This window comes from Ahaetulla prasina, chromosome 5 (genome assembly GCF_028640845.1).
Source record: "Ahaetulla prasina isolate Xishuangbanna chromosome 5, ASM2864084v1, whole genome shotgun sequence".
Lineage (NCBI taxonomy): Eukaryota > Metazoa > Chordata > Lepidosauria > Squamata > Colubridae > Ahaetulla > Ahaetulla prasina.
Window position 1 is genome coordinate 11,674,436 of NC_080543.1, and position 25,042 is coordinate 11,699,477.

The 25,042-nt window shown below is 42.8% G+C and overlaps 1 protein-coding gene across 2 annotated transcripts in view; it reads left to right on the forward strand.

The window, feature by feature from the left end:
* Positions 1 to 25,042, forward strand: part of LOC131200056 (ras-related protein Rab-38-like) — a 77,962-nt gene that overhangs the window by 20,159 nt on the left and 32,761 nt on the right. Inside the window, exon 2 of one of the 2 annotated variants that reach the window (XM_058186392.1) lies at positions 12,146 to 12,904. The exons of the other annotated variant lie outside the window; for it this stretch is intronic. Coding sequence (XP_058042375.1) covers positions 12,146 to 12,402 — 257 coding nt within the window. The 3' untranslated portion in view covers positions 12,403 to 12,904. Of the gene's footprint in view, positions 1 to 12,145; positions 12,905 to 25,042 lie in introns of those variants that run through there. 2 annotated transcript variants of the gene reach the window in all.

The window sequence follows — 25,042 nt, forward strand, 5'->3', positions numbered from 1 at the left end:
TTCCTCCAGGTTGAAAGGATTTAGCTGGTGACTTCAATGCTGTCCTGGAGATACCCAGTTTATTTATTTTATTTATTTATTATTTAAATTTATATACCGCCCTATCTCCCAAAGGACTCAGGGCGGTTCACAGGCATATAAAACATCAATATACAAAATTAAAATAATCTTTAAAAAACTTATTCCAATGCCCTATTATTAAAAATAAAAATATAAATATTAAAATCAATTTAAAACCCCTGTAAATTTAAAATCTAAGCCAGTCCTGCACAGATGAATAAGTGTGTCTTGAGCTCGCGACGGAAGGTTCGAAGGTCCGGAAGTTGACGGAGTCCCGGGGGGAGCTCGTTCCAGAGGGCGGGAGCCCCCACAGAGAAGGCCCTTCCCCTGGGCGTCGCCAGACGACACTGCCTAGCTGACGGCACCCTGAGGAGTCCCTCTCTGTGAGAGCGCACGGGGCGGTGAGAGGTATCTGGTCGCAGTAGGCGGTCCCGTAGATAACCCGGCCCTATGCCATGGAGCGCTTTAAAGGTGGTCACCAAAACCTTGAAGCGCACCCGGAAGGCCACAGGTAGCCAGTGCAGTTGGGGAGGGGTAGCTCCTTTCATATCCCTGGGAAGGAGTTAGAGTGAAGGATGAGAGCTCAACCCTGCAGCTCTCGGATCTCGAACGTAGGCATGCTAACTGCCTGCCCACAGAGTCCCGTGCCACTGTGCTCCTAGCAGCTGTATTGAACACAGGGATAAAAGCACAAAAGAAAAAAAGCAGAATGTAATAAAAATACAGTTGAATTTGCCGGCATATTTAATCTTTACATTGTTCAATTTCCGACACCTGGCATGACATCTTTAAAGCCCTATTTTGCTTTTCCGGATGCTAGAAGCTTTGCCCGTAGGGCCCATCTGTATCCTGCATTACTTATTCAATCTTGTTTTCATCAGAGGGTTTTTTGCAGATTTTTCTTCCTTGATCCTGAGCAAAGTATGCACCGAAAACCTCAACTGTCATTCAAAATTGAGCCACTTCCATTTCACTGCCATCGGTTTAACATTGGAGATATTCGTGTTTTGCAAAGGGGATTTCAGGAATGATAGATATTTCTCTTGTGGTTGTGATCCTGTTAGATGCCATCAAGTCCTGACCTACTTCTGGTGAGTCTATGGATAAATGCCCATTATCTCAATGTGTTCCTGGCGTCCATGTGACATCCGTGCAAGGACACAAGATGAGCCACTGAGAGGCCATCAAAATAATGAAACATGCATTGTGATGTTACGAAGGAAGCTCCCTTCCTTATGTCCCTGTGTGTAATGTCACAATATAACCTGCCAACCTGCCTGCCTGCCTGCCTGCCTGCCTGCCTGCCTGCCTATCTATCTATCTATCTATCTATCTATCTATCTATCTATCTATCTATCTATCTATCTATCTATCTATCTATCTATCTACCTACCTACCTACCTACCTACCTACCTACCTACGTATTTATCTATCATTTTTAGCTCTGTCATCTGCCTGCCTGGCTGCATATCTATCTATCTATCTATCTATCTATCTATCTATCTATCTATCTATCTATCTATCTATCTATCTATCTATCTATCTATCATCTGTCTGTCTGTCTGTCTATCTATCTACCTAACTATCTACCTACCTACCTACCTACCTACCTACGTATTTATCTATCATTTTAGCTCTGTCATCTGCCTGCCTGCCTGCCTGCCTATCTATCTATCTATCTATCTATCTATCTATCTATCTATCTATCTATCTATCTATCTATCTATCTATCTATCTATCTATCTATCTATCTATCTATCTATCTATCTATCTATCTATCTATCTATCTATCTATCTATCTATCTATCTATCTATCTATCTATCTATCTATCTATCTATCATCTGTCTGTCTATCTGTCTGTCTATCTATCTGTCTATATCTATCTATCTATCTATCTATCTATCTATCTATCTATCTATCTATCTATCTATCATCTATCTATCTATCTATCTATCTATCTATCTATCTATCTATCTATCTATCTATCTATCTATCATCTATCATCTATCTGTCTGTCTATCTGTCTGTCTATCTGTCTATCATCTACTGTGTTCTTTTTGCTGACGATGTTAAACTATTGAACACTGTGGACAATGCAACTACCCTTCAAAAAGACCTTGACTATGTGTCAGATTGGTCTAACAAGTGGCAACTTCAAATCTCAACCAACAAATGCTGTCTTGAAAATTGGCAAAAAAGTTAAAATAAAATAAATCAAAACATAAAATACAAATTAGATGGACATGACTTTATAGATGATCCTCACTCTGTCAAGGACCTTGGGGTACTCATTTCTAAAGATCTAAGTGCCAGAGCCCACTGTAACAACATTGCCAAAAAGGCACTAAGGGTTGTTAACCTAATCTTGCGTAGCTTCTTCTTTGGTAATATTGTACTACTAACTAGAGCATACAAAACATTTGCTAAACCAATCCTTGAATACAGCTCATCTGTCTGGAACCCGCACTGCATGTCAGACCTAAATACAATCGAGAGAGTCCAGAGATATTTCACAAGAAGATTCCTCCACTCCTCTGCTCGCAACAGAATACCTTATGTCACCAGACTCCAAATTTTGGGCTTAGACAACTTAGAACTACACCATATTCAGTCTGACCTAAACATAGTACATAAAATTATCTACCACAATGTCCTACCTGTCAATGACTACTTCAGCTTCAACCACAACAATACACAAGCAAATAATAGATACCAACTCAAGGTAAACCGCTCCAAACTCGATTACAGATAATATGACTTCAGCAACAGAGTGGTCAACGCCTGGAATGCACTACCTGACTCTGTAGTTTCTTCCCCAAACCCCCAAAACTTTAACTGTCTACTGTTGACTTCACCCCATTCCTAAGAGGTCTGTAAGGGGCGTGCATAAGCGCACCTGCATGCCTACCGTACCTGTCCTTATATTCCTTTTTTACTTACTCTTTTCATGTATCCAAATTATGTTTATACTTTTACCTGTTATCTTATATATGATTGACTAATAAATAAATAAAATAAAATACCTATCATCCATCCATCTATCTATCTGTCTGTCTGTCTGTCTGTCTGTCTGTCTGTCTGTCTGTCTGTCTGTCTGTCTATCTATCTATCTATCTATCTATCTATCTATCTATCTATCTATCATCTATCTATCTATCTATCTATCTATCTATCTATCTATCTATCTATCTATCTATCTATCTATCTATCTATCTATCTGACATTTTCCCAATCCAGTATCATTCTCAGTTGCGCCCCTTTCTTGACCGGGATGTCTTATGCACGGTCACTCATGCTCTCGTCACTTCTCGCCTGGATTATTGCAATGCTCTCTACATGGGGCTACCCCTGAAGTGCACTCGGAGACTTCAGCTAGTCCAGAATGCAGCTGCGCGGGTGATTGAGGGAGCACCACGTTGCTCCCGGGTAACACCACTCCTGCGCAGTCTGCACTGGCTACCTGTGGTCTTCCGGGTGCGCTTCAAGGTTTTGGTTACCACCTTCAAAGCGCTCCATGGCTTAGGGACCGCCTGCTGTTACCACATGTCTCCCACCGACCCGTGCGCTCTCACAGAGAGGGTCTTCTCAGGGTGCCGTCCGCCAAGCAGTGTCGGCTGGCGGCTCCCAGGGGAAGGGCCTTCTCTGTGGGAGCACCTACTTTCTGGAACGAACTTCCCCCCAGTTTACGCCAACTGCCTGACCTTCGGACCTTTCGCCGGGAACTGAAAACTTATTTATTTATCCAAGCGGGACTGGCCTGAGTTTTAAATGCTAAATTTTTTAAATTTTTTAAATTTTAAATTTTAATTGTATTTTATTGGGTATTTTATATGGTCAATTGGACGGTTTTAATTTCGGCCTTTTTGGAATAAGCTTTTTAATTGTTATTTTAGTGTGTGTATAAATTGTTTTAATGCAGGCTGTACACCGCCCTGAGTCCTTCGGGAGAAGGGCGGTATAAAAGTTTAATTAAATAAATAAAATAAATAAATTTTGTGGATAAACACACCTTCTACAACAGAAGTTCGATCTCAGTCCTACACACATTTGGCCTCAATTGGGTGACCAACATCACTGACAGAGAGATTTGGAAGTATCTTTGGGGACTGGGATTGCCTTCTTCCTGCAGTTTCAGGATTGAGGATGCTACACCTGTTGGGAAGTACACAGAGAACAATCAGCAAAACTTTTCTTTGGTGAGGTCAGTTCTGGAGATCATAGTGAAGAAGGTGGAGGTGCCTCCCAGTACCAAAGCAATAGCAAGCTTTTGGGTTGATGAGACTCTAGAAAGAGTGCAGAGAAGAACAAGAAAGATGATTAGGGGACTGGAGGCTAAAGCATATGAAGAACGGTTGCAGGAACTCAGTATGTCTAGTTTAATGAAAAGAAGGACTAGGGGAGACATGATAGTAGTGTTCCAATATCTCAGGGGTTGCCACAAAGAAGAGGGAGTTGGGCTGTTCTCCAAAGCACCTGAAGGCAGGACGAGAAGCAATAGGTAGAAACTAATCAAGGAGAGAAGCAACTTAGGAGAAATTTCCTGACAGTTAGAACAATCAATAAGTGGAACAACTTGCCTGCAGAAGTTGTGAATGCTCCAACACTGGAAATTTTAAAGAAAATGTTGGATAGCCATCTTTCTGAAATGGTGTAGGGTTTCCTGCCTGGGCAGGGGGTTGGACTAGAAGACCTCCAAGGTCCCTTCCAACTCTCTTATTATGTTATGTTACGTTATTTATCTATCTATCTCTGAACTCTCTCTTGCTCTGAAGAAGGAGGACAAGCGTGACGTTGTGACAGAAACTTCATCTGAAACTTCATGAACTTCTGTTTGACATCCCAGTGCAAATACAAAACAGTAGAAGAGAAAAGATGAGTTCGCGGGCTTTTATTGTAACTGAAGCTCATGCTAAATGTTCTTCCAGTGTGGTTTTTGAGGCAAGAGTAGTGCCTTTTGAACTTAGTGGACAGGATCGTGTGCGCACTCAACAAGCTTAATAAAAATAAATATCAGTGTAGGGACTCACAACAGATGTCTTTTAATCTCGCTTCCTCCCCAGTATTTCTGAACGTTGTAAGATCTATATATCATCTCCTACAAAAAATTTTTTTTTCCAGTTTTCCCTGGATGCTGCCATTTCCTTGCCTAGAGATATTGGTGGCTCTTGACCTGTCCTATTACTTGTAATCAAAACGCTGTTCAAAATGCAATCGGCTGAGTTAATTCCCAGATGGTCTGTGATAATTACTCAAGCCCAGCTGGCCACTCCAGATGGTGTAATATATATCAACCAGCCATGAGAAAAAGCATATCTTTCGGAATATGAGTAGTAAACAGCAGACTTCAGGATCATTTTGTGGTGTCAAGGCTTCAAGCCACTTACCCATCAGATTAGCATGGGGCTCTCTCAGTATCCTAACAGGATACTTGCCAAAGAACTGTTCTTGTTGTTGTTGTTTCTTTGTGTAATATAATATGTGTGGGTAGATACATAATTTTGTATGTATTTATTTATTTTGCCATGTTTATGTAGTGCGTATTGGAGCTGGTGACCCTTTGAGAGCTGTATGCAATGAAATTTCATTTTAATGTATGCTGATTCGTGTATAAAGTGACAATAAAGTTATTCTATTCTATTCTATTCTATTCTATTCTATTCTATTCTATTCTATTCTATTCTATTCTATTCTATCCTATCCTATCCTATCCCATCCCATCCCATTCCATTCCATTCCATTCCATATCCTATCCTATCCTATCCTATCCCATCCCATCCCATCCCATCCCATCCCATCCCATCCTATCCATCCCATCCATCCATCCCATCCTATCCTATCCCATCCCATCCCATCCTATCCATCCCATCCCATCCCATCCCATCCCATCCCATCCCATCCCATCCCATCCTATCCTATCCCATCCCATTCCATTCCATTCATTCCATTCCATATTTTATCTATCTATCTATCTATCCTATCCTATCATCCTATCTATCCTATCCATCCCATCCATCCCATTCCATATCTATCTATCTATCTATCTATCCTATCCTATCCTATCCTATCCTATCCCATCCCATTCCATTCCATTCCATTTCATTCCATTCCATATTTTATCCTATCCTATCCCATCCCATCCCATCCCATCCCATCCCATCCCATCCCATCCCATTCCATTCCATTCCATTCCATTCCATATTTTATCCTATCCTATCCTATCCTATCCTATCCTATCCCATCCCATTCCATTCCATTCCATTTCATTCCATTCCATATTTTATCCTATCCTATCCTATCCTATCCCATCCCATCCCATCCCATCCCATTCCATTCCATTCCATTCCATTCCATTCCATTCCATTCCATTCCATTCTAAACAGGACAAATGAGGCTACTTTGTGGTTTCACCTGTTCTAGATAAAGGGTTGAGGTCAACTCGGTTGAGTCATAGGTATCCAAAACTTGCATGATGACCTCAGAATATGGATTGCAACATTACTGAAGCAAATTCTACCATTCTAAGTCAGCATATTGCCCCAAACAATTTGGGTCCTCATTTTACCGACCTCAAAAGGTTGGAAGGATGAGTCAACCTTGAGCTGGTGAGACTCCAACTGATGAACTGCTGGCAGTCGGCAGTCAGCAGAAGTAGCTTGCAATACTGCATTCTAACCACTGCACCACAATGGCTCAAACCATGCTCAAAAGCAGCTGCGCAATGTGTGAGAGACATGATATAGGAGGGTGCTGGTGATTGGGCCTTCAAGTGTAAGAGAAGAAGAGAGGGAGAGGGAGAGGGAAGGAGAGAGGGAAAGGGAGAAGGGGAAAGAAAGAGAAGGAGAGGGAGAGGGAAAGGGAGAGGGAGAAGGAGAAAGAAATAGAGGAGAGGGAGAAGGAGAGGGAGAAGAGAAGGAGAAGGAGAGGGAGAGGGAAAGGGAGAAGGAGAGAGAGGGGGAGAAGGAGAGGGAAAGGGAGAAGGAGAAAGAAATAGGGGAGGGAGAAGGAGAGGAAGAAGGAGAAGAGAAGAGAGGGAGAGGAAAGGGAGAGAGAGAGGAAAGGGAGAAGGAGAAAGAAATAGAAGGAGAGGGAGAAGGAGAGGAGAAGAGAAGGAGAGGAGAGGGAAAGGAAAGGGAGAAGGAGAGAGAGAGGGAGAAGGAGAAGGAGAAGGAGAGGGAAAGGGAGAAGGAGAAAGAAATAGGGGAGGGAGAAGGAGAGGAAAATGGAGAAGGAGAGGGAAAGGGAAAGGGAGAGAGAGAGTGAAAGGGAGAAGGAGAAAGAAATAGAAGGAGAGGGAGAAGGAGAAGGAGAGGGAAAGGGAGAAGGAAAGGGAAAGGGAGAAGGAGAGAGTGAAGGGGAGAAGGAGAAAGAAATAGAAGAAGAGGGAAAGGGAGAGGGGAAGGGGATGCTGATGATCCAAGTCTCCCAGCCAGAGATCAGCTCAGACAAATGATTTTTATGGTTTAGTTACCGAAGGCAAAATTCATACCACCCACATACAGTATATAAGGAATCCAGCATGTTTTGATTCAGCATGAGGGTGACCCTAGTTACGAAGTCAACTTCACTGTTTACTTCCTTATCCTCACGCTCAGCACTTCATTGACAGCTTGAGCTCCTTGTCTTCTGCATGGTTATTTATGGGAGATTAAAACAACAACAACAACAACGTATTACTATAATTTCGTCAGACGAATTACAGTAAAAAATGACAAACTCTGCGGTGCTAAATTGTAGAGGTGCCTTCAAGATGTATTCATCACCCGTCAAATCCACTTATCCAATATTATTATTGATTCCTCCTCAGAAGAGGTCGCTTCGGAGAACAACTTATAGGGAACGGTCTCAGTTGTATCGTCCTTGGTTATATCTGTAATGTGATAAGCTGCCTCTTAAATGATTCATGGCCTAACCTGAAATATGTCTCTTTTTAAGCGAGAGGAAATGAAACACTTTGCGGAGACACAATCTTGCAAGTTCTGAAAAGGACATCGAGGAAAGAAATTTGTCTCATAGGAGAACGGTAGCAATACAATTGGTAAACAACTAAAAAAAAAACACCTTCCCCAAAACAAATGAGAGCAAATTTGCAAACTATTGGTAAGAATGAATAGAATAGAATAGAATAGAATAGAATGGAATGGAATGGAATGGAATGGAATGGAATGGAATGGAATGGGATGGGATGGGATGGAATAGAATAGAATAGAATAGAATAGAATATGGAGAGGAATAGACTAGACTAGACTAGACTAGACTAGACTAGACTAGACTAGACTAGACTAGACTAGACTAGACTAGACTAGACTAGACTAAGACTAAGAATGAATAGAATTAGAATTAGAATTAGAATTAGAATTAGAATTAGAATTAGAATCAGAATCAGAATCAGAATGAATAGAATAAGAATAAGAATGAATAGAATACGACTTCAGCAACCGAGTGGTCAATGCTTGGAATGCACTACCTGACTCTGTGGTTTCTTCCCCAAACCCCTGAAATATTAAGCTTAGACTGTCTACTGTTGACCTCACCCCATTCCTAAGAGGTCTGTAAGGGGGCGTGCATAAGAGCACCAGCGTGCCTACCGTCCCTATCCTAATGTTCCCTTTAATTGTATTCATTTTATGTATTCAATTCATGACTATACTTGTATATATTATCTAATATGTACTCGACAAATAAATGAATGAATGAATGAATGAATAAATAAATAAAATAAATCCTTGACTGAAGTCTCTTCCAAAATATAAGCATGACCTCTAAAGAATCAATAGTGTCACCCATGATCATTGTTTCTGGCTTTGTTTATATGAGGAGCATCAGCTGTTGGTTTACTTCAGATTTTTCTTCGTCAAGGCTATTGATTTCTCTCTGTTCTTTTACCTCAAAGCAAAACAAAATGGAGTTACAGGTAATCTTCGACTTACAACCTCAATTGAGCCTGAAAATTCTGTTGAAAGCGAGAGACCCAAAGGTGCTTTTTCAAGAGGCAACTGGACTTTCCGTTGTTTCTTTCAAGACTTTCAGCTTCTCATTCAAGAAGCTTCTTCAGCTCTGAAGAAGCTTCTTGGATGAGAAGTGAAATATCTTCAAAGAAAAACCAGAAAGTCCAGTTGCCTCTTGAAAAAGCACATTTGGGCCAACCATGACCTGGATGACCGAGGATCTCCGTAGACACCGCGAGTTGTTAAGCGTGAGAGTTGTTCGGTGAATTTTGCCCCATTTTACGACCTTTCCCGCCGTAGCGGATAAGCGAATCACTGCAGTTGTTAAGTTAGCAACACGGCTGTTAAGTGAATCTGTCTTCCCCGTTGACTTTGCTTGTCAGACAGTCGCAAAAGGGGATCACACGACTCTGGGACACTGCAACCGTCATAAGTGTGAGTCAGTTACCAAGTGTCTGAATTTTGATCTCGGGATCATGGGGATGCTGTAACAGTCATAAGTCGGAAAAACGATAATGAATCGATTTTTTCCCCACTGCCGTCGTAACTTTGAACCGTTGCTAAATGTACTGCTGTAAATCTATATAATATCTAATATATAACAACAGAGTTGGAAGGACTTTGGAGGCCTTCTAGTCCAACCCCCTGCCCAGGCAGGAAACCCTACATCATCTCAGTCAGATGGTTATCCAACATTTTCTTAAAAATTTCCAGTGTTGGAGCATTCACAACTTCTGCAGGCAAGTCGTTCTACTTATTAACTGTTCTAATTGTCAGGAAATTTCTCCTTAGTTCTAAGTTGCTTCTTTCCTTGATTAGTTTCCACCCATTGCTTCTTGTTCTACCCTCAGGTGCTTTGGAGAACAGCCCGACTCCCTCTTCTTTGTGGCAGCCCCTGAGATATTGGAACACTGCTATCATGTCTCCCCTAGTCCTTCTTTTCATTAAACTAGACATACCCAGTTCCTGCAACCGTTCTTCATATGTTTTAGCCTCCAGTCCCCTAATCATCTTTGTTGCTCTTCTCTGCACTCTTTCTAGAGTCTCAACATCTTTTTTACATCGTGGCGACCAAAACTGGATGCAATATTCCAAGTGTGGTCTTACCAAGGCATTATAAAGTGGTGTTAAGACTTCCCGTGATCTCGATTCTATCCCCTCTGTTTATGCAGCCCAGAACTGTGTTGGCTTTTTTAGCAGCTGCTGCACACTGCTGGCTCATATCTAAATGGTTGTCCACTAGGACTCCAAGATCCCTCTCACAGGTACTACTATTGAGCAAGATACCACATATACGGTACCTGTGCATTTTGGTTTTTTTGCCTAAATGTAGAACAAAAATCGAGGAATACTGGTACTGATTTCCTACTGGATACCCATTTACTGATAGATGGTGTTGCATTTCATCTCCACAAGGTGCTTTTTTCAGGAGGCAAATGGACTTTCTAGTTTTTCTTTGAAGACGTTTCACTTCTCATCCAAGAAGCTTCTTCAGCTCTGACTGGATGGCGGGGAATGAAAGGATTTATATTCCTTGCAGACAGCTGGTCATCTGCATCCTTTTAAACAGTCATTGGGGCCACGTGAAGGTTAATCTGTGTCCTCAGGGTCACCTGAGTGGTGCAAATGGTTCCTGTAGTCTGCAATTTTTCCTCTGGAAATCCATTCCTACTCCGACACCATTTGAAGGGTATTCATCCCAAAGTGTATAGCTAAAAGTCTATGGAGAGTCTTGGTCATCCAGGTCAGGGGTCTCCAACCTTGACAACTTTAAGCCTGGCGGACTTCAACTCCCAGAATTCCCCAGCCAGCTTTGCTGGCTGGGGAATTCTAGGAGTTGAAGTCCGCCAGGCTTAAAGTTGCCATGGTTGGAGACCTCTTATCCAGGTCATGGTTGTCCCAAAGGTGCTTTTTTAGGAGGCAACTGGACTTTCTTGTTTTTTCTTTGATGATGCAAGGAATATAAATCCCTCCATTCCCCACCATCCAGTCAGAGCCGAAGAAGCCAATATCTCAGGGGTTGCCACAAAGAAGAGGGAGTCAAGCTGTTCGCCAAAGCGCCTGAGGGCAGGACAAGAAGCAATGGGTGGAAACTAATCAAGGAGAGAAGCAACTTAGAACTAAGGAGAAATTTCCTGACAATTAGAACAATCAATAAGTAGAACGACTTGCCTGCAGAAGTTGTGAATGCTCCAACACTGGAAATTTTTAAGAAAATGTTGGATAACCATCTGACTGAGATGGTGTAGGGTTTCCTGCCTGGGCAGGGGGTTGGACTAGAACAGTGGTCACCAACCAGTGGTCCGTGGTGGTCCGTGATAAAATTTTGGTGGTCCGTAGAACAATTATTTGCATTTTTATATTGCACTAAATACTATTTATCTTTTTTTTAAAAAATCATATTAGTGGTCCGCAGGATTTAAAATTATGAATTTAGTGGTCCCTGAGGTCCAAAAGGTTGGTGACCCCTGGACTAGAAGACCTCCAAGTCCCTTCCCTATTATTATTATAAGCTTCTTGGATGAGAAGTGAAACGTCTCCAAAGAAAAAACAAGAAAGCCCAGTTGCCTCCTGAAAAAAGCACCTTTGGGATATCCATGACCAGCATGACTGAGAATCTCCATAGAATTCTCCACTCCTCCGATTACAACAAAATACTTTATGCCACCAGACTTGAAATCCTGGATTTAGAAAATTTAGAACTCGGCCGCCTTCGACATGACCTGAGTTTAACTCACAGAACCATCTGTTACAACGTCCTTCCTGTCGAAGACTACTTCAGCTTCAATCGCAACAATACGCGAGCACACAATAGATTTAAGCTTAATGTGAACCGCTCCAATCTCAATTGCAGAAAATATGATTTCAGCAACAGAGTTGTTAATGCCTGGAATGCACTACCTGACTCTGTGGTCTCTTCCCAAAATCCCCAAAGCTTTAACCAAAAACTATCTACTATTGACCTCACCCCATTCCTAAGAGGTCTGTAAGGGGAGTGCATAAGAGCACCAGCGTGCCTACCGTTCCTGTCCTAATGTTCCCTTTAATTGTATCCAATTTCATATAGCTATTGCATACTTATGATTATATATATGCTTATATATTGTATAGTTATTTCATACTTATGCTCATGGCTTAGGACCGGGATACCTTCGAGACCGCCTTCTGCCGCCGATTGCCTCCCAACGACCTGTGCGCTCCCACAGAGTGGGCCTCCTCAGGGTGCCGTCGACCAAACAATGTAGGTTGGCGGCCCCCAGGGGGAGGGCCTTCTCTGTGGCGGCACCAGCCCTGTGGAACGAGCTCCCTCCAGGATTACGACAACTACCCGACCTCCGGACCTTCAGACGGGAACTGAAGACTATTGTTTCAGCGTGCAGGACTAGCCTAAGATAAAAGGTTTTAGCATATTTTAATGGGGTTTTTATAGGTTTTTTATTTTTTAGTGACCAGGCCATGATATTATCTAGTTTTAATTGGGTTTTAATGTGTATTTATTGTACTGTTTTAATATGCCTGTGAACCGCCCTGAGTCCTACGGGAGATGGTGCGGTATATAAGTTCGATTAATAAAATAAAATAAAATAAAATAAATAAATATATACTGTTGTGACAAATAAATAAATGAGGACCCAGATTGTTGGGGGCAATAAAAGTTGACTTTGTATATAATATACAAATGAATGAAGACTATTGCTTAACACAGTGTAAGCCGCCCTGAGTCTTCGGAGAAGGGCGGGATATAAATTTAAAAAAAAAAAGAATTTTATCCCCAGTTTTTATGGAGTTGCACTGAAAAGAAGCAGAAAGTTATTTTACTTTGGAAGAATTGCTGCTGCTGCTGCTGCCATTAGCAAATTTGCAGTGACAATTTAGCGAGTCGGTGTCTGTACAAAGCCTCAAGGTTTTTGTTTGGGTCTTTGGTCCTTTCATGACATAAAAAAGAGATACTAACAGTCTCCCATTTGAGCGATCTCCTTGCCTCAGGCTTTTCAGAAAAAATAATTGCTACCAACTTGCCTTCCATTGAGGACCTGTATACTGCACGAATCAAGAAGAGGGCCGTGAAAATATTTGCAGATCCCTCGCATCCTGGACATAAACTGTTTCAACTCCTACCCTCAAAACGACGCTATAGAGCACTGCACACCAGAACAACTAGACACAAGAACAGTTTTTTCCCGAAGGCCATCACTCTGCTAAACAAATAATTCCCTCAACACTGTCAGACTATTTACTGAATCTGCACTACTATTAATCGTTTCATAGTTCCCATCACCAATCTCTTTCCACTTATGACTGTATGACTATAACTTGTTGCTGGCAATCCTTATGATTTATATTGATATATTGATCATCAATTGTGTTGTAAATGTTGTACCTTGATGAACGTATCTTTTCTTTTATGTACACTGAGAGCATATGCACCAAGACAAATTCCTTGTGTGTCCAATCACACTTGGCCAATAAAATTCTATTCTATTCTTCTATTCATCATTCCAGCAAGGCTTTTGGTAATACTAAAACTCCATGAATAATTGGCTTCCTCCCTTAGTCAGTGTTTAGATGGTGCCGCTGGGACCAGTTCTGAGATGCTTTAGAGGCATCCTCTCTACCCAGATGATACTCAGGCTATTATTCTTCCAACATGTCAGGTTGAGAGGAACAATACTACTACCCTTCAAAAAGACCTTCACTTTGTATCCGATTGGTCTAAAACTTGGCAACTCCAAATCTCAACCAGCAAATGCTCTGTTTTACATATTGGAAAAAAGAACCCAAACACTAAGTACAAGCTTGATGGACATTACCTTACAGATGACCCCCCCACCCTGTTAAAGACCTTGGAGTTTTCATATCAAATGATCTAAGGGCCAAAGCCCACTGCAACTACATAGCAAAAAAGGCTCTAAGAGTTGTAAACCTAATTTTGCGTAGCTTCTTTTCCAAAGACTCTACACTACTAACCAGAGCATACAAAACATTTGCTAGGCCTATTCTTGAATACAGCTCACCTGTCTGGAACCCATACCACATTTCTGACATCAACACAATTGAACGTGTCCAGAAATATTTTACAAGAAGAGTTCTCCGCTCCTCTGAAAACAACAAAATACCTTATACTACCAGACTTGAAATCCTGGATTTAGAAAACTTAGAACTCCGCTGACTCCGACAAGACCTGTGCTTAATACATAGAATCATCTATTGCAATGTCCTTCCTGTTGAAGACTACTTTTTTTTTAAATTTACATTTATATCCCGCCCTTCTCCGAAGACTCAGGGCGGCTTACAGTGTATAAGGCAATAGTCTCATTCTATTTGTATATTTACAAAGTCAACTTATTGCCCCCCCAACAATCTGGGTCCTCATTTTACCTACCTTATAAAGGATGGAAGGCTGAGTCAACCTCGGGCCGGGCTTGAACCTGCAGTAATTGCAGGCTGCTGTGTTCTAATAACAGGCTTCTAACAGCCTGAGCTATTCAGCTTCAATTGCAATAAAACAAGAGCAAACAATAGATTTAAACTTAATGTTAACCGCTCCAATCTTGATTGCAGAAAATATGACTTCTGCAACAGTTATTAACACTTGGAACACACTACCTGACTCTGTGGTCTCTTCTCAAAATCCCAAAAGCTTTAACCAAAAACTGTCTACTATTGACCTCACCCCATTCCTAAGAGGACTATAAGGGGCACGCATAAGAGCACAAAGGTGCCTACCATTCCTGTCCTATTGTTTCCTTTCATTTATCAAATTAATATAGTTATTGCATAATTTTGCTCATATATGCCTTCTATTGAGGACCTGTATACTGCACGAATCAAGAAGAGGGCCGTGAAAATATTTACAGATCCCTCACATCCAGGACATAAACTGTTTCAACTCCTACCCTCAAAACGACGCTATAGAGCACTGCACACCAGAACAACTAGACACAAGAACAGTTTTCCCCCGAAGGCCATCACTCTGCTAAACAAATAATTCCCTCAACACTGTCAAACTGTTTACTAAATCTGCACTACTATTAATCTTCTCATAGTTCCCATCACCCATCTCTTTCCACTTATGACTGTATGACTATAATTTGTTGCTGGCAATCCTTATGATTTATATTGATATATTGACCATCATTTGTGTTGTAAATATTGTACCTTGATGAACGTATCTTTTCTTTTATGTACACCGAGAGCATCTGCACCAAGACAAATTCCTTGTGTGTCCAATCACACTTGGCCAATAAAAAATTCTATTCTATTCTATTCTATATGATATGTAGTTATTTTATGTTGATGCTTGTGTATATTGTTGTGACAAAATAAAAATAATTTTTTAAAAAAGCTGATGTGGTAGGCAGTAGGAATGAAACGATAAACTTCCTCTCCAGCATCCTTGAAGAGAGAACAGGAAAAACGAAACTTGAAAATAAGCTGAAGAAGCTTCTTGGATGAGAAGCAAAATGTCTTCAAAGAAGAACAAGAAAGTCCAGTTGCCTCTTGAAAAAAGCACCTTTAGGACAACCACGACCTGGATGACTGAGAATCTCCATACACTTTGGGATGAAGATCCTTGGAATGGTGTGGGAGTAGGAATAGATTTCCAAAAAAATTGCAGACTACAGGAACCATTTATGCTACTCAGGTGACCCTGAGGACACAGATAAACCTCCAAGTGGCCTCAACGACTCTTTAAAAGGATGCAAGTGACCAGCTGTCTGTGCAAGGAGTACAAATACTCCTATTCAGCACCATCCAGTCAGAACTGAAGAAGCGTCTTGGATGAGAAGTGAAACGTCTTCAAAGAAAAACAAGAAAATCTACTTGCCTCCTGAAAAAAGCACCTTGTGGAGATGAAATTCAACACCATCTATCAGTAAAAGGGCATCCAGTCGGAAATCAGTACAAGTAGGCCTCGACTTACAGCAGAACCATTTAGTGACGGTTCAAAGTTACGACGGCACTGGGAAAAAAATCGACTCGTGACCGTTTTTTCCAACTTATGACCGTTACAGCATCCCCATGATCCCGAGATCGAAATTCGGATGCTTAGTAACTGACTCACATTTATGACGGTCGCAGTGTCCCAGACTCGTGTGATCTCAGTCTTGAAAGAAGTTTCAAGAATTAAGATTCCCTCCTTACTAATTAGCAAGAGCAATTGGAAAGCAGGCGGTCCTCGAACTTACAACCATAATTTGGCTCAAAATTTCTGCCACTGAGCGAAACATTTGTTAAATAGATTTTGCCCCGTTTTACAACCTTTTTTGTTTTTTTTGTTTACCAAAGTTGTTACGTGAATCGCAGTTGTTAAGTTACTAACACGGTGGTTCAGTGAATCTGGCTTCCCCATTGAGTTTGCTTGTGAGAAGGTTGCAAAAGCTGATCACGTGACACACACACACACTGCAACCGTCATAAATATGAGACAGTTGCCAAGCTTCCAAATTATGACTATGGGGATGCTGCAACGGTCGTAAGGGTGAAAAATGTCATAAGTCATTTTTCCTCCCACTCAGTGGTGAAATCTGAATTTTTTTTTAGCACCGGTTCTGTGGGCGTGGCTTGGTGGGCGTGGCGTGGCTTGGTGGGCGTGGCTTGGTGGGCGTGGCAGGGGAAGGATACTGCAAAATCTCCATTCCCACCCCACTCCAGGGGAAGGATACTGCAAAATCCCCATTCCCACCCCACTCAAGGGGAAAGGGTATTGCAAAATCTCCATTCCCACCCCACTCCAGGGGAAGGATACTGCAAAATCCCCATTCCCACCCCACTCAAGGGGAAAGGGTATTGCAAAATCTCCATTCCCACCCCACTCCAGGGGGAAGGATACTGCAAAATCCCCATTCCCTCCCCACTCAAGGGGAAAGGGTATTGCAAAATCTCCATTCCCACCCCACTCTGGGGCCAGCCAGAGGTGGTATTTCCCAGTTCTCCCAACTACTCAAAATTTCTGCTACCGCTTCTCCAGAACCTGTCAGAACCTGCTGGATTTCACCCCTGCCCCCAGTGCTGTTGTAACTTTGAATGCTCACTAAACAAACGGTTGTAAGTAACTAATCAGAACCAGTAACTAATCGGAATCAAGCCTGATTAATTTTTGGATGGAAGATCAGCAAGGAAATGCCAGGACTAATGCCAAACAGAGGGATAGAATCAAGATCACGTGAAGGGTTAATGCCACTTTATAATAATGCCTTGGTAAGGCCACACTTGGAATACTGCATCCAGTTTTGGTTGCCACGATGTAAAAAAAATGTGGAGCAGAGGTGAAATGCTCCCAGTTCGGATCGGATCAGGCAATCCAGTAGCGATGGCGGCGGGTGATTCGGAGAACCGGTAGCAAAAATCCATGCCCAACCTCGCCCATGCCCACCTCTCCCGCTTCCCCGCTTGTCGCTTCTTTTAAAAAATGCTTTTAAAAGGTAAAAAAAGATCACAGCTGAGCTGCCTGATCCTCAGAGCCTTTTTTTTACTTTTAAAAGCATTTTTTTAAAATAACCTCTTCAGCCAAATAGGCTGTAAAAATGCTTTTAAAGGTTAAAAGAAAGGCTCTGACGATCGCGCGGCTCAGCTGTGATCGTCAGAGCCTCTTTTTTTACCTTTTAAAAGTATTTTTTGTACAACCTGTTCGGCCGAATAGATTGTAAAAAAAAAATGCTTTTAAAAGTTCAAAAAAAAGATCGCGTGCCACAGCTGATCACACCCTCTGCACGCTGTTCTACTTACCCCATGCTTCCTTTTGGCATGCACGGCATGCGCACACACCTTGCATTTGGTGCATGATGCACACTACGCAGCCAGCGAATTGGTAGTAAACCAGTTCAGATTTTACCACTGATGTGGAAACTCTAGAAAGAGTGCAGAGAAGAGCAACCAAGATGATTAGGGGACTGGAGGCTAAAAACACACAAAGAACGGTTGCAGGAACTGGGTATGTCTAGTTAAATGAAAAGAAGGACTAGGGGAGACATGACAGCAGTGTTCTAATATCTCAGGGGCTGCCCCAAAGAAGAAGGAGTCAAGCTATCCTCCAAAGCATCTGAGGGCAGGACAAGAAGCAATGGGGGGAAAGGAACCAAGAACTGAAGAAGCTTCTTGAATGAGAAGCGAAATGTTTTCAAGGAAAAAAGAAAGGGAGAGAGAGAGAAAGTCCAGTTGCCTTCTGAAAAGCCACTCTGGGATATTGAAGCCTAGCTAATCCAAGCCGGTTGCTGATAACAATGAGCCACACGTGTTCAGTCCCCAAGCATATGCTAGGATTGGCCTCAAGGGTTGCAGCTTCAGACCTTTCCCTTAATTAAAAGGAAATGATTCAGGGCTTCCTGACAGCTGTTGTATTTCAGCCCTGAGTTGGGGTGGCTCTAAATTTGACATGACAAATGAATTGGCTGCATGCGTCTCCTTGCTGTTAGGGACGGAGAGTTGAAAACCCGCAGGCGAGATCCAACCCACAGGGCTTCCTTTCGGTCCCAGAATTCTCCTGGATCACTGAGGGTCTGTTTTTCCCACGCATGCAGTCCTGCTCCATCTTAGCTTCCTTCCCTGCCGAGGCCTCCTCTAACCTTCTTCTGTTTGGGGTCCCTGGTTTAAGGGTCACCTTCAAAATGATTTACTAAATGTTCAAAGGCCCCTCCCTTCAATCAGTGATCATTTCCCTCCCTCCCCTTTGCCTTTTCCTTCCTTCCTTCCTTCCTTCCTTCCTTCCTTCCTTCCTTCCTTCCTTCCTTCCTTCCTTCCTTCCTTCCTTCCTTCCTGTCTCCCTCCCTCCCTTCCTTTCCCTTCTCTTCCCCTTCTATATTTCCCTTCCCTTCCCTCCCCTCTCTCCTCTCCCACTGCCCTTCCCTCTCTTCTCTTCTCTTCTCTTCTCTTCTCTTCTCTTCTCTTCTCTTCTCTTCTCTTCTCTTCTCTCCTCTCCTCTCCTCTCCTCTCCTCTCCTCTCCTCTCCTCTCCTCTCCTCTCTTCTCTCTCCTCCCTGCCCTGCCCTCTTCTGCCCTCTCTCTTCCTCTCCCTTCCTCTCACCCCTGCTCTCCCCTCCCCTCTTCCCCCCTGCTCTCCCCTCCCTCCCCCCTGCCCTGAGGTCTCCTCATGCCCATTTTTGGCCTTTAGAGTGCTTCTGGGGGCCAGGGAGGGTGAAAACACAATGAGCGGAGGGTTTGGGAGGCCAAAGATGCCCGTATTTGGTCTCTAACAGGCGTGAAATGTAAAATTTGTTACTACTGGTTCTGTGGGTGTGGCTTGGTGGGGGGGTAATGTGACTGGATGGGTGTGGCCAACTTTTCTTTTTTACTTTTAAAAGCATTTTTTCTACAACCTCTTTGGCTGAAGAGGTTGTAAAAAAATGCTTTTAAAAGCCTCTGCTGATCAGGCAACTCAGCTGGGATCGCCAGAGGGAAAGAAGCTTTTAAAGGGTTCTGACGATCCCAGTTGAGTTGCCTGATTGCCAGAACCTTTAAAAAACATTTTTTTCTACAACTTCTTCAGCCAAAGAGGTTGTACAAAAATGCTTTTAAAAGGTTCAGACAATCCCAGCTGAGCTGCACGATCATCAGAGGCTTTTTTTTTTTACTTTTAAAAGCATTTTTTCGGCCGAAGAAAAAATGCTTTTAAAAGTAAAAAAAAAAAACAACCCTCTGATGATCACGTGGCTCAGCTGGGCATGTGGGGGGGCAGGGATTTTTGCTACCAGTTCTCCGAACAACCTGCCGCCATCGCTACCGGATTGGACGATCCGGTCTGAACCAGGTGCATTTCACCCCGGTATATAAGATGCACCTAAATTTTCATCCACTTTTAAGAGGGGGAGAAAAGATGCATCTTATATTCTGAAAAAATACGGTACCTCCCAATTTGCATGGCATTGAAGTCAAGAGAATGTGTCCTTGAAATACTGTCAAAAGAGGGAGCTATACAGTAGTCTTTGACTTACTATCACAATTGAGCCCAAAATATCTGCTGTTAAGTGAGACATTTGTTAAGTGAATTTTGCCCCATTTTACGACCTTTCTGGCCACAGTTGTTAAGGGAATCACAATTATGGGTGCTCCAACCCCGGTGGTTTTTAAGAAGAGATTGGACAACCATTTGTCTGAAATGGTATACGGTCTCCTGCCTGAGCAAAGGGTTGGACTAGAAGACCTCCAAGGTCCCTTCCAACTGTTATTCCTTATTCTATACTCACTGGCTGTGTCACTGATAAACAGATTTATCAGGGAAAGAAGGAAGAAGAAAGGGAAATAAATGCAATCCATCTCTATCAGTACTTCTGTTTTTATGCTAAACTAAAAAGAAAGAAAAAAAAATCTGAATTGTACAGTCATCTAATGTTAATGAGTTACTCTAGTCTCATGAACACCTGAATTTTTTTTTAAATTTGCATTTATATCCCGCCCTTCTCCGAAGACTCAGGGCGGCTTACACTATATTAGCAATAGTCTTCATCCATTTGTATATTATACAAAGTTAACTTATTGCCCCCAACAATCTGGGTCCTCATTTTACCTACCTTATAAAGGATGGAAGGCTGAGTCAACCTTGGGCCTGGTGGGACTTGAACCTGCAGTAATTACAAGCAGCTGTGTTTATAACAGACTGTCTTACCAGCCTGAGCCACCAGAGGCCCTAAATTCCATTTATTCTCCACTTTATGTTACTTGGGGCTAAGAATGAAATAGAAAATCTTTCTGGGTTAAAAGCATACAGGAAGTGCTTCACTTAAAGGAAGGGGTGGGGCTGCTGGGGGTTTGCAGGGGTTCGTGAGAACCTCTAGCTAAGATTCTGTGCAGTTCGGAGAACTCCCAAATCCCACTCCTGGCTGGTTCCGCCCACCCTGCCCTGCCCCTCCCAGGAGTCCCCATGCAGCCTGTTTTAGATGCAGGAAAGTGCGGGCATGCGTGCAGGCTCGAGGAGGGTGAAAAACGGGCCTACCAGATGTTTGGAGGGTCTCCGGAGCCTGGGGAGGCTGTTTTCACCCTCCCAGAGGTTTGAGGAAAGCCTCCAGAGCCCAGGGAGGGCAAAAATGCCCCCCATCCACCGTGATGCAGGAGGCTGACTAGGCCACGCCCACCACGGTCACACCCACCCAGCAATTGGGCAAAGAACCCCTCGCTAAAATTTTGGGAGCCCACCCCTGCTTATAGGACAACGGACGGTGTCCAGGACTGTGACTGAAAGTCATTGCAGTTTTAAATCGATTTTTATGCCTGTTTTTACGATGGTTGTGAAGTGAACGACCACAGCTGTTAAGTGAATTATGGTTGTTAAGCGATTCCAGCATATTCAACGGGTAGAATTTGCCAGAAATCAGTGGGGGAAAAAAATTACAAATCATTATTATATGCAACTGGTTTGTAAATGCGAGCCGGTTGTCAAGTACACAAAATGTGATCCACAGGGTATGTGTGTGGCAGTTGTAACTTTGAGAATCGGTTGTAAATAGCTTTTTAAAACTCCTTTGGAAATAACTTTGAAGAATCATTAAGCAACTGCTCATAAACTGTATACATATAAGGTAAAGGTAAAAGTTCCCCTCGCATATACGTGCTAGTTGTTGCCGACTCTAGGGAGCGGTGTTCATCTCCGTTTCAAAGCAGAAGAGCCAGCGCTGTCCGAAGACGTCTCCGTGGTCATGTGGCCGGCATGACTCAACGCCAAAGGCGCACAGAACGCTGTTCCCTTCTCACCAAAGGTGGTCCCTATTTTTTCTACTTGCATTTTTACGTGCTTTCGAAACTGCTAGGTTGGCAGAAGCTGGGACAAGTAACGGGAGCTCATCCTGTTACACGGCAGCACTAGGGATTCGAACCGCTGAGCTGCCAACCTTTCGATCAACAAGCTCAATGTCCTACCCCCTGAACCACTGAGTCCCTTGTATATATATACTATTCATGTCCCACTCCTCCTCTGACGGCCGGGTCGGGAAAGTCAAGCGTGGCTGCAAAGCCTCTGCAGCTTTGCCAAAGTTCTGTCAGAGTTCTCAGGGCAGGCAGGAAACCAGGATGTGACTTCAGCAATCCATTTTAGACTTTGCCTGACTCAAAGAATGCCAGAAAGCAGATCCTTTATATAGGCCATGTGGTGTGGCTCCATGACTCAGCACTTATCCAGGCCTGCCCCTACCTTCCTTTTGCTGACGTCGCCTCTCCACTCTCCGGAAGCGTGGGTCCCTCCAGCCTCCAGCTGCCGGTAATTCCAGCTTGTGACTGGCTTCACATTCCCCAGGCTCACATGCTGTGGGGGAGGGGCCCAGCTGCTCCGTTTGTCTGGGCATGGTGCCAGGACTGGGGGCTGGAGGCATGTCAGGCCATTCGTCTTGCTCGGTCTGTCCGGGCATGGTGCCAGAACTGGGGGCTGGAGGCATGCCAGGACATTCTTCTGCACTATCAGCGTCCGGCAGGAGACGAGAGGGGCCTAGCTGCGGAGAGGGGGGCGAGCGAGGCACAACATATACCTGCTGTATATTTTTTCATACTTATTGCCGCATCCCCATGGTCATATGATCAAAATTCAGCTGCTTGATAACTGACTCACATTTATGACGGTTACAGTATCCCGTGGTGATGTGATCCCCTTTTGCGATTTGACAAGCAAAGTCAATGGGGAAGCCAGATTCACTTAACAACCGTGTTTCTAACTTAACAGCCACAATGATTCACTTAACAACCGTGGCAAGAAAAGTCGTAAAAGGGGGCAAAATTCCCTTAACACCTGTCTCATTTAGCAACATAATCTTTTGGGCTCAAGTGTGTGGTCACACGTTGAGGACTTGTCGGTGTACAGTTTTTAATATCTAGTGAATACAGAGATGATGCTGAAGAAATTCTAAGTGATAATTAAGAGCACCACTTGCAAAGGCACATCATCATCAATCATCATAAATGTGCACTTTCGTGCCTGTCTATTTATGAAAAGGTGAATTCACCCCAAGGTGCTCTTTATCATCTCAGTGAGGTGGATGTTAAATTTATTTAATTAAATATCTTAAAAGCATATTTTTTAAAAAAAAAACAAAACGGGCCAGAAGCAGCCAGAAGCACAATAGAGACTGTACTGTGCTAATTACCTCTGACCTAAAGAACCACTTAAACATCTTTGCAATAGATTTCAATCTATTTGACTATAGATACATATAAAAGGGATGCAGTGGCTGAGTGGCTAAGACGCTGAGCTTGTCGATCGAAAGGTTGGCAGTTCAGCGGTTCGAATCCCTAGCACCGCGTAACGGGGTGAGCTCCTGTTACTCGTCCCAGCTTCTGCCAACCTAGCAGTTCGAAAGCAGATAAAAAATAAAAGAGTAAAAATAGGGACCACCTTTGGTGGGAAGCAAACCTTTGGTTTCAGCAGGTTTGACCAGTTCTGGAGAACCGGTAGTGGAAATTTTGAGTAGTTTTATTTTATTTATTTATTTATTTTTCATATTTATATACTGCCCTATCTCCCTAAGGACTCAGGGCGGTTCACAGGCAGTTAAAATACATATAAATACAGATTAAAATGACGATTAAAAAACTTATTCTATAGCCAAATTATTAAAAACAGTATAAATAGTAAAAACCCATTAAAACCAGTAAATTTAAAATCTAATCCAGTCCCGCGCAGATGAATAAGTGTGTTTTAAGCTCGCGACGAAAGGTTCGGAGGTCCGGAAGTTGACGAAGTCCTGGAGGGAGTTCGTTCCAGAGGGGGGGGGCCCCACAGAAGGCCCTTCCTGGGTGTCGCCAGACGGCACTGCCTAGCTGACGGCACCCTGAGGAGTCCCTCTCTGTGAGAGCGCACGGGTCGGTGAGAGGTATTTGGTGGCAGTAGGCAGTCCCGTAAATAGCCCGGCCCTATGCCATGGAGAACTTTAAAGATTGTCACCAACACCTTGAAGCGCAGTTTCAGTTTGGCGAACTGATAGTAAAAATTCTGACTGGCCCTGCCCCCCTCTGCCTCCTGAGTCCCAGCTGATTAGGAGGAAATAGATATTTTGCAGTAACCTTTCCCTGGATTGGGAAGGGAATGGAGATTTTACAGTATCCTTCCCCTGCCACACCCACCAAGCCACACCCACAGAACCGGTAGTAAAAACCTCACCTCATAGGGTTGCTATTGCGGGAAAAATAGGAGAAGGGAATATCAGGTATATTAACGGCCTTGAGCTATTTATAAAAATAATAAAGGGTGGGATATTAAATAAATACATGAATAAATAAATTAAAATGATTGCTACTTCATTGTTCATCAAGAACACTGTCTGTTTAATTACAGATTCATTAGCCCAGTGTGTTAAGTAGGTTGCTGGTTTGTTATGTAATATAAGAAAAGAACGTTAAAAAAAGACCAGGAAGAAGAAAAAAATCAGAGAGTTCCCTGCTTCATCAAATAAGCAAGAGTTAAGCCATTAATTCTTGCAAAAAAAAAAAAATGACTTCAGTAGTATGTATGTATGTGTGTGTTTGTGTGTATGTGTGTCGGGGGGGGGGGAGTTAGAACATTGTTAAATCATTGCTTTGCATTTAAATGAGCTGAGCAGGAACACCTGTCCGTTTGAAAGGCACTGTCCATCACAATCAAGCAGTTTGCACATCTTGCTGTTCTAACATGGATCAAGAGCTCCACTCCCTCTTCACAGATCCATGCCAGGCGACGTACTTTTTACGGCTCTTGAACATTTGGTATGACAGACGTTTAATGCATTGGAAAGGATTTAGAGATTAAGGCAAAGATACCCTCCACCAACCCTGAAAAAAAATTGTCCATGCGGTTATCTTTGCAATGATATGGATTTATTTATTGATCAAATTTATTGATCAAATTTATATACCGCCCTATCTCCCAAAGGACTCAGGGCGGTGTACAGGCATTTAAAAACATATAAATACAATATAAAAACAATTAAAAAACTTATTCTAAAAAGCCCGTTAATTTAGAATTAAAAATATAAAATAAAACCCATTTTAAAACCAGTAATTTAAAATCTAGCTCAGTCCTGCACAGTTAAATAAATATGTTTTAAGCCCGCGGCGGAAGGTCCGGAGGTCCGAAAGCTGACGAA